Source organism: Phyllostomus discolor, chromosome 10, assembly GCF_004126475.2.
Source record: "Phyllostomus discolor isolate MPI-MPIP mPhyDis1 chromosome 10, mPhyDis1.pri.v3, whole genome shotgun sequence".
Lineage (NCBI taxonomy): Eukaryota > Metazoa > Chordata > Mammalia > Chiroptera > Phyllostomidae > Phyllostomus > Phyllostomus discolor.
The window spans coordinates 11,390,016-11,404,531 of NC_040912.2; the positions used below are offsets into that span (position 1 = coordinate 11,390,016).

General features: G+C 55.0%; 1 protein-coding gene across 1 annotated transcript in view; it reads left to right on the forward strand.

Moving 5' to 3' along the window:
* Positions 1–14,434, forward strand: part of JAZF1 (JAZF zinc finger 1) — a 297,359-nt gene extending 282,925 nt beyond the window's left edge. The window contains exons 4-5 of the mRNA XM_028526093.2: positions 6,043–6,212; positions 12,087–14,434. Of these exons, the coding sequence (XP_028381894.1) occupies positions 6,043–6,212; positions 12,087–12,263 (347 nt within the window). The 3' untranslated portion in view covers positions 12,264–14,434. The remainder of the gene's footprint in view (positions 1–6,042; positions 6,213–12,086) is intronic.
* Positions 14,435–14,516: the final 82 nt, after the last annotated feature.

Here is a 14,516-nt window from a genome sequence, read left to right on the forward strand (position 1 = left end):
ACGGCCGGGACCATCGGGAAACCGAGCCCGCTCGGCCGGTGCCGGACGCAGAAACAACGTCACCGCCGCTTCAGGAAGCTGCCCCGTTAGGCGGCCAAATAGCCTTCTTAAAAATCAGAAGTGCTCTCATAAAACTTGTTTTTCATGCGGCACAGGCTGCAGTTCCCACATGGGACAAAGTGTGAAACTAGGCTTTTATGGGAGACCTCGGAGATGTGTGTGAACTTGCAGTGACTCGCACGGCATTGCTCCCCCGAGGCGCCGCGCCCTCGCCGCCCTGCGGCGCGTTCTCGCGGCCCGCGCTGTGTCGGGGGAGGCAGGGGCCGTCACGCTGATGCGGCGGAAACCGGCCTGTGCTGCCTGTCCCTAATTATTTCTCATCTTGATTATGGCAACATTTTTCTCAATTGCTGTCATCCTCTGCCTCCCAGCCCTCCTCTTTGAGCTTGTTCTTGGCATGGAAGTCTTCCTCCGTCTGTAGGTTTGCACCCTGTAAATATAGCACATTGTATTTCACAGTTAGACGGGAAAGCGCCATACCAGGAACCAGCCCTGGCAAGCTGCCCCAGTCCTGCAGAGAAAAGCTGCACTTGTTTCCATCAAGACCGTCCTGGGCACCCGTCGTTCCCAGACTTATTAAAACAGGGCGTCGCCCCAGGGAGCTGCCTGAGCTCCTCCTGCTGCACTCGGCCAGGGCCAGGGCCAGGAGGGGGCGCCGAGGCTCTGTCCCCCCAGGTCTCAGGGTTGTGAATGAGCTCAGGAGAGTATGTTCAGACGGGTCATCCTAAGTCAACACTTTCTTTCCCCCACCACAGCACTGGAAACCCGGGTCCTGATCCATTGTACCGAAAACGTAAACTGATGTCAGGCAGCTTTGTTTTAGGCAGATGGCTCTGACTGGGTGACTTCTCGTCGGGTTTTGTAGATAGATCCCTGGCCACTCCCTTCCAGTCTAGACCATTTCTAATTACTGATTAAACGATGGCCGACCAGGGCTAATGTGGCACCTAACGATGTGCCAGAAACGAAACACTCTATACACACCAGACCGTGTGGTCTCCACAACAGCCCTGTGTGGGCGGCCCTGGTGCACCCTCCGGCTGGAGGTGCAGAGAGGTAGAGCAGCCGACTGAGGCCAGCAGGTGCGAGAGCGCGGCCGGAAGCCAGCCCCGGCAGCCTGGACCCGGGGCCTGCACACCCACCCACCCACACGGCCTCTGGCTGGGGCTGGGCTGGGCATTCCAAGTGGTGCTGACAGGTTCCCACAGAAGGGTGGCGCTCTGGTGCTGTGCACATCTCGCAGATTGGGACCCTGTCGCTGCCATTGTGTTGAGTGTAATTCCTAGGTGTTGTACAAAAATGTCAGTTCTGCACAAATACCTATGCGACTGTGTCACAGAACACCGCCCTTCCGGGGCCCGGGGGCTCTGCCCTGGACGTCCCCCCTTCCACAAACACTGGCTGAGCCTGCCCAGGCCGCCGTGCCGGGGGCCGGGGCCACAGGAATCAGGAGAGGTAGCCCTGCCTCCCACCGCAGTCTCCGGTCAGCGTTTCTGTCCTTTCCCACACCTGTCCCTGTCACAGGTGAGGCTGTTGCTCTGCCTCGGTGCCCACCTGACGCCCCCCAGTCAGCTTGCCTTCCGGGTTGGATTGCAGGTTCCTGCTGGCTGACACAGTACGTTCCCGTTTGTCACCAAAACCACCACACTCTTCTCTTTCAGCCAAATAGTTTTGGTTTTCCCGTAACATGGCTCTAGTGGCGCTTAGTTGTCTTTACTCCATTTGAAACAGTTTTGTTAGACTGTATTGTGACAGCTGTCACATCAGCATGCATTTAAAAAGAAACATCAAAATTGGTGAATTTTTGTATAGTCCTTTTAATACTGAAGATGGAAGACAACACACTACATTTTTGGCATATTCTGCTTTATTATTTCAAGAAAGGAAAAGTACAGCGGAAACAGAAAAGGTCTGTGCAGCGCACGGAGAAGGTGCTGTGACCGACCGAACGTGTCAGAAGTGGTTTGCCAAGTTTCTTGGTGCTGCTGACATTTTTGGCCAACTGAGTCTTTGCTGAGGGGTTCGTCCTGTGCACTGGAAGATGTTCGGCAGCCCCCCTGGCCTCTGCCCACGGGAAGCCAGTAGCGGCGGGCTCACCACAAGGAAACATCCAGCCCAGCCCGTCAGCCTCCGTTGTAAACCAGGGGGATGTCTTCGCTTGGTCTGCCTCCCTGCACTGTCGGCTCCCGCGGTGGCACTTAAAGAAGCCACTGACGCAGCCACCGTGCTCCCAGGAGGCCATTTCCGTAGAATTTTTGTCTCTTTTTCTTAATTATGGGTTTTCTCTTCAGCGGTGGGAAGGCTTTCCCCTGGACCCTTCAAATACTGGCATGAGGGGCGGGGTTTTTCCGTGCTCTGTCCGAACGCCTGTCCCGCTTGGTCGGCACTTGCCAGGGCTCGGGGGTGACCTGCAGAGAGGGGTGGGGGTGGACACGAGAACGGGACGAGGAGGACGGATGGGCATGTGCCAGAGCAGAGCCGCCTCCTCCTGAGGACCCCGAGCTGCGTGGCCTGCACGAAGGAAGCCCCCAGACTGCCCACTGTGACCATGGGCCCTGGGACTTCTGAGACGCTGAAATGAGTGTGGGGTTCGGCAGCCCATTCTGACTCCATGCCCCGCGTTCCCCAGGACAGCTGGCCAGGCGGCGGCCCTGGGGGACACCTGCCCACCTCTCCCCCTGCAGCAGAGAGGCCGGACCCACCCCCAGCCGCTGGCCGCTCTGCTTGACGACAGCGCAGCCTCGGGCCCAGCAGCGCACGCAACCCTGGGTGCCCCGTGCGCTTTTGTTTAAAACAAAAAGTATCCTTGAGGGAAGAGTGGATGAAATAATTGTCTCACGTGACATTTTGCTTATTTATTTGCCAGATACCAGGCATTCTAAGTGCTTTCATTTTTTTTAATCCTCACCGGAGGACATGTTTATTGATTTGAGAGAGAGAGACATCGCTTGGTTGCCTCTTGTATGCGTCCCCACTGGGAATCAAACCCACAACCTAGGTATGTGCCCTGACTGGGAATTGAACCTGCAACCTTGTGGTGACCAGGATGACACTCCAACTAATGGAGCCACCCGGCCAGGGCAGTTTTTCAAGTACTTTTAAAAATAGGAGCTCAGTTACTCGTCACAAACCTTACAAGGTGGTGGTATTATAGCCCATTTTACAGGCGAGGAGTCTAAAGCTCAGAGAGGTGATGCCACTTGCCTGGGGTCACCCAGCTCGCCAGTGGCGATGGTGGTGCCTGGGCCCCCGACTGGCCCCTTTGGCCTCACTGCGCCTCAGTCTCCCGGCACTGCGAAGTTCAAAGCCACCATGGCACCTGTCTTGATATGATGTCCCTCTTGGATTTTTTCTAATGGAGATTCCCGAACCTTTCAGAATTATCTTGTTTGATAGCACAATAGGCCTTTCTAAAAATATTATTTTACATATAATATGTACATATAATGTACGAAACGACCTTACTATGTGCAGCAGGCCTCCCTGCACCAGGTGTCTGATAGGCATTAGCTCTAATTCTGAAACGTAAGGAAGAGATTCGCACCCATTTCACAGAAGAGAAAGTAGAGGCCAAGGGCTGTCACTCAGCTAACGAGAGCCAAGGCATGAACCCAGGTCTGTGCACGTCTCCTCTTTGTTGTAGGACACAATTAAGTATAAATGGGTCCTTCTTGCACCCCATCCAAGGGAGACAGTCTCACAGAGCACCCAAAAGACCCGAGGGGGACCGGTGACCAGGGCTAGTGGCCCACTTAGCCAGGGACAGGGCCCGTTCAAGCCTGTTGTCCCAGCCGTGGCTTGGACGGTAAACTGTGTGGGCGCCCTGCCTGCCCCCCTTGGGGCTGGCGGCCACGTGGTTTCCAGGCAACTGAACCCACAGCATGAACCCCTCAGGGTCTGGCCCCTTTGATCGCGTAGAGTTCTGCAGTTTTCTTTTCGGCTGGACTTCGTTAAGCCCTCCCTTGGTCTGAGCCCCCCACCCCACATTGTAAACAATGTTGCGTGGCTCTTGGTGTTCAGGTTAACAAATCAGGCCCACAAGATGGATAAATCAGTCACTCAGACCTTCTTCCTGCCCAAGGGGCTTTGTGAAGCAGCACTCAGTCTCCTAACACGCACGGTAAAGGACGCCAGCATGGATGGGTGTGTGTGTGTGTGTGTGTGTGTGTGAGACAATGCACTGCCCTAACCGGTGCCCCACGGACCAGCAGATTCCAGCGTGTGCAGACTCAGAGGTGCGGCGTGGCCCCCTCCTCGTCTCCCGAGTGTTTCCCCAGTGATCTCACTCCCGGGGTCCACAGCCAAGCACCGCAGGGCTTACCGAAACCCACATGTAACGCCAGAGCCCTGCTTTTGCCAAACTGCTTTTTCTGCCCCACCCGAGAGTTTCAAAACAGAGGGTTTGCATTCCGTCTGAGCGGCAGATGGTGAGGACCCCACAACTCGAGGAGGCTGAGAGACCCCCCTCGGAGAGCGGCTGGGGTCGGGGTCCAGGAGCAGCACGGCAGCGAGGGACCTCCCCGAACGGCTCACTGGGGCTGCTGCCTAAGCTCTTGAGCCTCACGCGGCTCAGTTTCCTCGTGTGTGTGTGTGTGTGTGTGTGTGTGTGTGACAGTGACAGCCAGGCCCACCCCACAGGGTCGCCGGGGGATTAAAGGGGGTGATGCTGTCTAAGGTGCCTGAAACCCGAGATGCACTCCAGCAACCTGAGGCCCCTTCCTTCCTTCCTGCACCCTTTTAAGTGTTCAGCCTCAGATGCCGCAGTCCTTGTTCCAGGCTCAACTGGCTCTTCAAACAATCTTATTAATGCCCATTAAAACGAAACCCCATAAAAGTGCCAGGTTTGGGTGGTGAAATAATTGATGTAGCGGAGTGAGCCCACGGAGCACCCCGGCCGCCCCTGGGGCGGCGCGGCCCCACACCTGGGGGGTGGATTTCACAACCGGGATTGCTGCCGTCTCAGTCTTATTAACGCTGTGCTGTGATGCTGTTTATTCCCCCGGGCTTGTAAATGCATTAGGACTTGTCAACATATTATTTTACACCGTTTATGATCTGTGGAATTATGTCCTTCAGGGTCGTATTATGCAAAAGCTCAGAATAAGTGGCTTCGGGCCTCATTTAAAAAGAGCAGAAGGGACTGCTGGCTGAAGCGGTTTCCCAGCTCGTCCTCCGGAACAGAAGTCAGGGAAGCAGGCCCTGACCTGCTGGGCCGTGAGCAGGGCTGTTGACCTGAGCGCCACCGGGGAACCCCCTGCCCCGTCCTCGCTGCCTGGCAGACAGTGTCAGGCAGTCCGCTGGGGACGGCAAGGCTGGCAGTGGTTTGGTCTCCCGTGATCTGGACCTGCACGCTGACCCCTGACCCTTTGCCCTCGGAGCTCTGGGCATTTCTGTCCTCCTATTCCCGAGCTTGTGGCAGCCCCCTTTACAAATTTCCTCCTGGTCTTCCCAGCTCAGCCTGTAGGGAAAAAGATCTCGAATTCATCCCCACTGCAGTACAAATACCGACTAGGGGCACATTGTAACCTCATCCCACATTCTTGCAGTGGCTCTGCCAACGAAGCATGAAACTAAGGGGCCGAGTGCTGTCCGGCCGAATGTCAGGTGTCATTTGTGTGTGTGTGTGTGTGTGTGTGTGTGTGTGTGTGTTTGTTGGGGCTGGAGGTGTTGTCCTTATGGATTACTTTTGGACCGACCCGCCCCAGACCCGAGTTCCAGCCCTTGCTCAGCCGACTCCCAGCCACCAACTGTCAGGAAGCCCTTAACCCGGGTTATTTGCCGGACCTTCCCCACTGCCGGTGTCCTCCCGCCAGGGCTGGCCTGGGGTCTGGAGAAGTTTGCTGCCCTTGTGCCGGGAATGCCCTCTCCTGGGGCAGGAGGAGCTGCCCCCCCTCCCCTGTCCCTGGTCCTGACCTTGGCCCCTCCAGCTGCCTGCGGGCAGGCGACTGCCCCTGACGCTCCTGCTGTTCTGTGACCCCGCAGGCAGCGAGTACGACGAGGAGGAGGTGGACTACGAGGAGTCCGACAGCGACGAGTCCTGGACCACGGAGAGCGCCATCAGCTCCGAGGCCATCCTCAGCTCCATGTGCATGAACGGAGGGGAGGAGAAGCCTTTCGCCTGCCCCGTTCCTGGGTGTAAAAAGAGATACAAGGTAAAAAAAAAAAAAAAAAAAAAAAAAAAAAAGGGTGCCACTCCAGGCCGCATGACCTCTTGGGAGAGGGCGAGCCCTGGTCAGGCAGCAGCCCCTCCCTCCCTCTGGAGAGAGGGTCAGTGCGGAGACGCGGCCTCTCCTGCACCAGCCGGGTTTCCCCCTGCGCCGACCTGCGCGGGGCCGTGAGTCGGGATATTTTGGTGGGAGGACCGTGCCTCTGATGGTCCCCCAATTCGTGTCCTGTCAGTTGGCACACAAAAATGTCACCTGTGTATTTGCTGGGCCTTCCCCGGTGCAGGGGCTGGCTGCCCAGGTGGCCCCCAGAAGGCCATGTCCAAGGCTTCAGGGCTTGGCTGGGAGTACGCTGTCGGGTACTTGGCTTCCAGCTGGGAAAGGTCTTGCTCCCTCCCCCTGTGAGCAGGAAAGATCAGGAGAAAGGGGGCTTTGATACTTTTCTCATCACGCCAGCAGCTTCGGCATCCTCTCGGAGGGCCTGGCCGTGATGCCCCAGGACGCCAGGCGCGCCCCGTTTTTTATTTGCAAACTCACTGGGACAAAACACTGAGGAGCACCCACACCAGTCAACGGTGGGCTCAGTGGGCACTTTTTTAAAAATGTAAACTCCGCCACGTTGCAGCTCTTGAATATCCATCCAGCCGAGACAGAAACATCAAAGCCTGTGCACAGCCGAAGCACCCAGTGCCGTGCGGATTCCCCACCGCGCAGCCGGCGGGATCTTTTTTTTAAGGCTTGGAAAGTGCGTGGCAGCCCAGTGCCTCTCCCGTTGCTCTTTCTTCAGCATGTTTCTGAGCACGGAAAAGAATCTGTTTCAGTGCTCTTTGTATCGGTTGTCGGTACGAAAGCTCAGAGCATCTACTCTGTTAAAACCAGCATCCGGCCACGTCAGATGTGCTTTGTTGAAACTAAGGTGAAAAGGCCCCCCGGGGTTGGGGGGAGTCCCGACCGCACATCCCGGAACCAGGCTCAGGAGGCGGGACCCCCCGGGCCTGTTAGACAAGCGCCCCTGTCCGTGGGGGCAGCTCTGCGCTGCAGAAAGAGGTTTGGTTTCTGTTTGGCCTCTTGTTTGCACGCGGAGGAAGACTGAAAGGGCACGCTGGCACTGTGTGGGGCCTGCCCTTCTCTCTGCTTTCTGGACGCCTGGCCGTCGCCTCCTCAGCTGGGGAACTGTGTGTCAGGTGTCGGGCGCCCTGCACACCCACCGGGTGAGAAAGGACCGGGCGCCCGGCAACGCCCCGACTGAGGCCGACCGAAAGCAGAGACGCTGCGCCCTCGATTCCGGCGCCAGGGGAGGAGGCGCGCGTTCTTTTTCTTACATTCCTGCCCCGAGTCGTTTGTCTTCTTCTCATTATTCTTTTGCCTTTTTCTCGGGTGTCTAGCAGTTTCCTCCGGTAGTTGTCTGCGTCCGGGTTGATGCGGCTTCTGCTGAGTCTCCGTCCACGGCAGAGAGGAAACAGGGAAGCCGGGCGGCTCCTGCGTCGCTGCCAGATGGCAGGGCGGCGGCCGGCGGCAGGCCTGATGCCCAGGAGGGAAGGGGGTTGCTTTCCTGGGCCGGGAGGCACGATGGTGGCACTGCTTCTCCGGACCAAGCCGTCTGGGCTAGTGCCCCCAGTCCCGAAGCTTCCCCGGCTCTGTCTGCTGGGAAGCTGGCGGCTGTGGGATTACCGTGGGGCCGGCCCAGATGGGCAGCGGGCAGCTCTTCTGCCGGTGTCGCGGGCGTGGGTGGGACTGAGAGCTGGCGCAGTCCCCAACCTCCCCGATTTAGCACTGACGGGCCCACGGGAGGGGACCGGCCGCATAGCTGCCGCTCTCCACGCTGACACCGTGGCCCAGGACGCCGGCTGCGCGCATTTCTCAGGGCACCGCACAGGTGCCACCTCCTGCACAGGTGCCACCTCCGCTGAGATGCCCTGGCCAGTGCCCAGACTGACTCCCCGCTCAGACCACTGTGCTCTCGGACCTTCCCGCACGTTCTGTCCACGGGCCCCAGGGCTCCAGGCCCCTCCTCGGCGCCCAGCACAGGTCCCGAGCACAGGACACTTTTCGAGGATAAAGGGACGGGGAATGTAGGGGAGGAGGCGCCCCGCTGACCACCAGAACCCCAAGCGGCAACACGCCTTTGTTCTTGGGGACCCACCACCACAACCCAGGCTGGGAGTCGTGGTTCCCACCTGCCCTAGTGCCGCCCCCACTTTTCCTCCGACTCCAGAGGGCCGCGTACATGGGCACCCTTGTCGTATGTGGGCGTGAGTTTAAAGGATGGGATGGAGGGCTTTGAGGTTTTTACTTTGGTAATTTTTGTATTAGTGGTTAAGATTAACAGCGTTTTACTCCTTTTGAGAAATAGAAAACAGAGCAAGCCCTCCCCCCACAAAGTCTCCCTGAAATCAGAGCGCTGGCTGCACGGAGAACACAGCCGCCCCGGCCACCGGAGGCAGGCTGGCCACTGCTGCGGACACGCAGGCCAGCAGGCGTGCACACGTCCGGGCTTCCCCCCCACCCCCAGGGAGAAGCCAGACTCCTCCCCCCTGACACGCACCTTCCAGGCTGGCCGGGTGGCCTCACTGTAAGTCTGATAATACCACCGCCCCGACCCTCAGCTGCTGTCTTCCCACTTGGCTTCCTCATCAAATCTCGAGCCTCTTCACCCTCTCCTTCACGTAGAGCATGAAGGCCCGCAGGAAATTGAAAGTCAGGGTCTTCCTTCTGTCGAGGGCCTGCGTCACTTAGTGCGGCCCTTCAGGCCGGAGCCCGGACAGCAGAGGTCACACACAGTTAGGGACGCGATAGCCGCGCTGGGTGTCCGGACTCGAGGTTTCGTGGTGCCACTGGAGTGGGATTCTGAGAAGATCCCCTAAGTAGCTGTCCCGGGCTGGCCCAGGTCCTTCATCTGGGTGGAGCTTCCTGGTGTGGAAATGAACCAGAGCCAGCCTGTGCTCGGCCAACCACCCAGTCCTGGCCGCACCTCGCCCCGCCCCTCCCTCCCCAGGCCAGCCCCACGTCAGACCATGGCACGCCACGGGTGGGCGGCAGCTCTCTGCAGAGCAGGGGTCCCAGTCCTTCCCAGGGCCTAGGAGGTTTCAAAGACTGCCAACTGGTTGCAGGAAGGAACGAGCACCCAGCACCTCACTGAGGTGCGTGGGTGGCATTGTGGTGGGAAATTTGGGCTCTGGCCCCCTGCATCCCCGGGTTCCCAGCGCAGCTTTGTGATTCTGGCAGCTCACCTTCCCCCAGCGCCAGCCTTGCCTGAGACGTGATGCTGATTCTGAGACAGCAGGTGCTGGGCACAGGGAATCTTTGGTATCGGTCACCTTCCATGCCCTATTGATGCTCAGTTCCCTTTCCTGTCATCCCAGGTCAGAGGAGGTAAGCCTATCGCTGTCAGCTTGCCTGCCACTGTTCGATAGTTTTTAAAGTCCAAACTCATTTTGAGATGTCCGCAGCTGGAAACTGGAGTCTTTTTAAGCTCAAGTCTTAGAAAGTGGGAGTTCCCGTTGCTGTGTTTGAACGGACAGAAGGGAAATCCTGAGTCTGAGCAGAGCCTGTGCTAACACTCGTGATCGGGGCACGCGTGGACACTCGTGAACACGTCCAAGCACAGCAGCAGAGAGAGGGGCAAGGCAGGCCATTCTCCGGCCATCCCCGGGAACACCATGTGTTTCCAGAAGCGCGACTGTTTCCTGATTTCTCCAGATTAGCGAGGCTGATGTGTGGAACTGCTCGCTTTCCTCACAGCCAGACACACGTCACGTCTGTCTGTGTCCCAGCCTGCGAGGAAACGGAACCAGCCCACCCGAGTGTGGGCCTGCGCCACTCCCAGCGGGCTCTGGGTCCGGATGGTGCTGGACCGGCTCCCTGTGGCTTCTATCATTTCCAGTTTCGAAACTGCCCTCGGCTAATTGTTTGGGACATCTCAGGCCCGGGTGGGGAGTGTCCAAGCTCTGATCCTGTCGGGGTGGCCATGCCTTTTAGCCTGTTGGCCCAATGTTCATTTTTGATTTCCTGTTTTCTGACAAAGTGTGAGTGACACTGGGGCACAGGGGTAGTTGGAGTTTCAACGGTCCATCTTTGCAGCAAGTTCCCTGTGAGGACGAGGACACGAAATGTGTCAGCAACTCTTTGTCCACAGAAAGGGGTCCTACTGGGTGCTCCAGGAACTCCTCAACCTGAGAAACGGGACACGAAGCAGGCAGATGCCAACTTCTGTCATTTGTGAGCCAGGAGACTAACGTATTTTTACTATTTCTTGGAAAGCTAAGTCTTTCTCCGATGGCCCTAAAACTGTCGCCTGTTTTTCCAGTAGCTTAAAACCATTATTTTCAAGGTTCTGTGGTTGCCTGGCTCCAGCCAGGGAGTTCTCACCTGGGTCTGTCTTGGCTGCGGCAAGATGCCAGGTGGGGCTAGAGACACAGGTCGGCTTCCTTTCACGCCCTGGCCTCGGTGGGACAGCTGGGGTGGCGGGGAGGCTGGCAGGGCCTCTGTACCCATCTCACCACTCTGCACTGGCACTGCCCTCTCCGGAACCCACTGCGGCGAGCTCTTACTGCCTCTGGAAGACTAACGAGGGGCTCCCTCGCCCTGCATGCAGGAGGGACAAGGGCTGCAGGTGCAGAGGGCCCAGAGCAGGTAGGTGTGCAGGGCAGGGGGTCCTTGTGATCAACTCCCTGGACAACCTTCAGACGGGGAGCACCCAACAAAGTCAAGCAGGATTCTCTCCCATAGGACTTCTGACAGGTACTGATATGAGTCTCTGAGGGAAATGTAAACGGTAATGAGCACTGAACTCATTTCGTTTAGTGGCTCAACTGCTCCAACAGTGGTGATGCACGTTCCGACGAATGCACTCACTCCAGCGCCAGAGACCGTGCTCGGTGCTCGTGAAACAGCACCGGCCGGCCGTCGTCTGGGCGCTCACGGAGGGCTGCAGGTCACAGGACTGGGCTCGGGGGCGGGACCCAGGGCAGCATGCTTTTGGGAACAGCCCCCTCCCCTGGGGGTCTGTGCGCAGTGACCTCACATCTCAAGCCCCCTCTTCCCCTAACCCCGATCTGGCAACAGCTGACTCGGAAATTTTCCAAGACCTGTGCTCTAATATCTCCTTGCCATTTATTCTTTCTTGACTCTTCCACCAGTTACTCCAGTTCCCTCACCTTCTAATGGGGTGCGCACTAATAACTTGTTTAACCTGTAAAATCTATAGAGTCTAGGCAGCAAGTCTTACACAGAATATGCTAACTAGCTAGCACACCAACAAACAGAAGCCCAGAAAGGCCTTTCATGTACATGTAAGATTTGTGGGCCAGTTTGAGGTCTGGAACTCTCCTGTTGCTGAGACTTCCATGATCTGAAGTGTTCGAATCCACCGCAGGCCCCAGATGCAGTATGTGTCAGTCTGCCCGGCGGGATTTACTCGTGGGCAGGCGGCTCCCCGCCCCCCCCGGGCAGAGACACCCCAGCAGAGACGGAAACAGACGAACTCTAGTAGAGTGTGGGGTGTCAGCTGTCAGTTTGTATTTGACTCGACTGCCCCAACTCACCTGCTTTCTGTAGGCTTTTGCCCCAGCCACCCTGAGGATATTTTTATACAATTGCCCTAACTCTCTTTAGAGTGGAAAAAAGGTTTGGAGGGAAGCGAAGTTGCAGGCAGAGGGAACCATGCTTCTGTCCAGTCCGCGAGTCTCACGTCCGTATTTCACCTGGCGTGTGAAGCCGGGGCTTTCCGTTTCAGGCGGAGGCAGTCTGGGGTCGCCCGAGCTGGCCGTGTGAACAGCTGCCGCCCGGAGCACACTGCGGTCTCCCCGCTCCCGGACACCGTGCGGCTCCGTCTAATAGGTGGTATTCTTGTCTCCTCCACAGAATGTGAACGGCATTAAGTACCATGCCAAGAACGGTCACAGAACACAGATTCGTGTCCGCAAACCGTTCAAATGTCGTTGCGGTAAGAGTTACAAGACAGCTCAGGGCCTGCGGCACCACACAATCAACTTCCACCCCCCGGTGTCGGCCGAGATCATCAGGAAGATGCAGCAATAACATGCTGGTCGTAACTGTGCCAAGAAATCCTCACCAGCAGTTGCCGATTTTGAAAACAGCCACCTTTTTCCAGGGGAAGCATTCAGCAACCCTTTAAAAAATTAAATGCATGCTTTAAACTTTTTCTGTAATTTTGGAATGATGTATCTTTGTAGAGTCAATGATTTTGTACATTTGCACATGTAATCATCATACCATTTTCATTACTTTGATATAAGGTGCTAAAAAAAAAAAAAAGCTCTAGGTTCTCAGCACATTTACCCCAAAACAAAATATGGTTGAGGGCATGTTGCAGACTGTTCGGTCGCATTGCAGTGATAGCGACTGGGGGGAGGAGGGGCTGCACTGAGGTTTGCTTGTTTTCCCCAAGATTGTAACGTGATTGAGGTTTTTCAACACATCAACTAGGTTCAAACCAAAATCATCATCCAACTGGTTACCATGCCTTACATAATGGAGTTAGAATTTGTGGTTAGAGTTTAGGTAATGGAAATGTAAATTAAGAAAGAATGTTTAACATAATATGCTAAAAGTATTTTCATATTTAAATAACATACATAAAAGGTGTGCTTTCTGTGTCTTATCTTGCAAGTCCTTTTGCCCTTTGAAGAGCTGAAAATCTTGCTGTCTGACCTACCAGTTCCCTTAGTTACCAACAGCATCTTCGTGCAACAGCCTGCTCAGTCCTCGTCGATCTAGCACGTTCATCGAGTGCCTGGCTGGGTGCAAGGGTTCGATGTGTGCAGACTGGTACCTGCAGACCCAGATACCTGTTTGACAGAGTCCTTTCCCCTGAGATCTGTTAGGAAACACTCTGAAATACTTACGTGCAAATTGTGTGTGTACATTAGTTCTATCTTCATCTTTAGGTGAAGTTTTAAAGCACTTTGTAGTTCTCTATTGCCAACAGAGTTAATGTTTTATGTGTTGCCAATTCTTACAACCACTGCCCTAATAAACCTGTGGGTTGCAAACAAGAATTAAAATTCCAAGCACGGTTCAAAGAGGAACATTTTGGTTCAGGACCCTATTGCTCCTTCATGTTGTGTTTTTAGACTTTTTTTAAAAGGCACTTTTCCTACCACATTGGAGATGTCTGTATTCCATTGGAAACGTCTGTTTAGCTTTATAAAACAATTTGCCGAAAAGAAATTGAGCCTTATTGACAATTAAGTGCTTTCTTGCAGCAGGTGGTCAGGGTGACTAATCTGTGACCTGTCGGAGTAGCCCGCGTCTGGACCGTCCCTGGGGTTTTTCTCACCAACAGTACCATCATGCCTTGCGTGTTCTTTTCTCCCAAGTGCTATTCCTTCAACGTGAGTTTACCAGTTGCCTAATATGCAATAAAAATCGCTCTGAGATAGCCAACTGCTCACAAAACTAGTGAAAAGCAAAGCTGCGTTGCTTATAACTTTCTGCCCATACTCTCATTTGGTTCCAGTTTCACAGCTGGGAAGCAGGTGTCTGTCCCTCCTCGATTTTTCAGACATTTTGAAAAGATGAGACAATTCTGTTAGCCAGATGAGTAAGCTTCTATTATACCTAAGTTGTGACTCACTCGAATGAGGCATTTTTAAGTTTTTGTCAAGACACTGCCCTCTAAACATCCCCTCAGCTCCCTGCAGAGTGCTCTTGGTCCTGACTACGCAGTGCTATCCTGCATGACGAACAAGGGTGATCCAGACAGGGGAAGCCACTACTTGGTGCATAAGGAGGTCCTACTTGGCTATTTCCTCTCTACCTATAATTGACCAAAATTTTTTGTAGGCTAGCAATTAGCTTCGCTCCTTCTAGTGCAAGAAACCGCAGGCTGGATGAGTAGTCCAACAGCTAAGCAGTCATGAAATAGCCCTCGTGCATGTTAACATTTCTTTCAGCTGTAAAACAAATTCCAGTTTCTACTTGCTTCTTCATTGTGACAGTATTACTAAGCAGGCAAGGATGGGAATATTTTGTTATACCGTGTATAGTGAATGTATTGTACTGTGTCTGTGAAAACTGTGCTTTAAATTATATTTTCATATGTTTTGTTGGGGACAGAGCACATTAAGTTTGAAAGTGACAGAGGTTTTAGAACTGAAGGCAACTTTCTCGAAATCCTGTCAAGAAAAGCTGCTTATAAATGTAAATGAAATCACATTTAAAATAAACCGTCTCTGACCCAAAATAAACGTGGTTCTTTAGTTCCCGTGGTAAACTCTTCACAGAATCTGCTGACGTGCGCTAGCAGCAGACACTCTACCTACCGCTCAG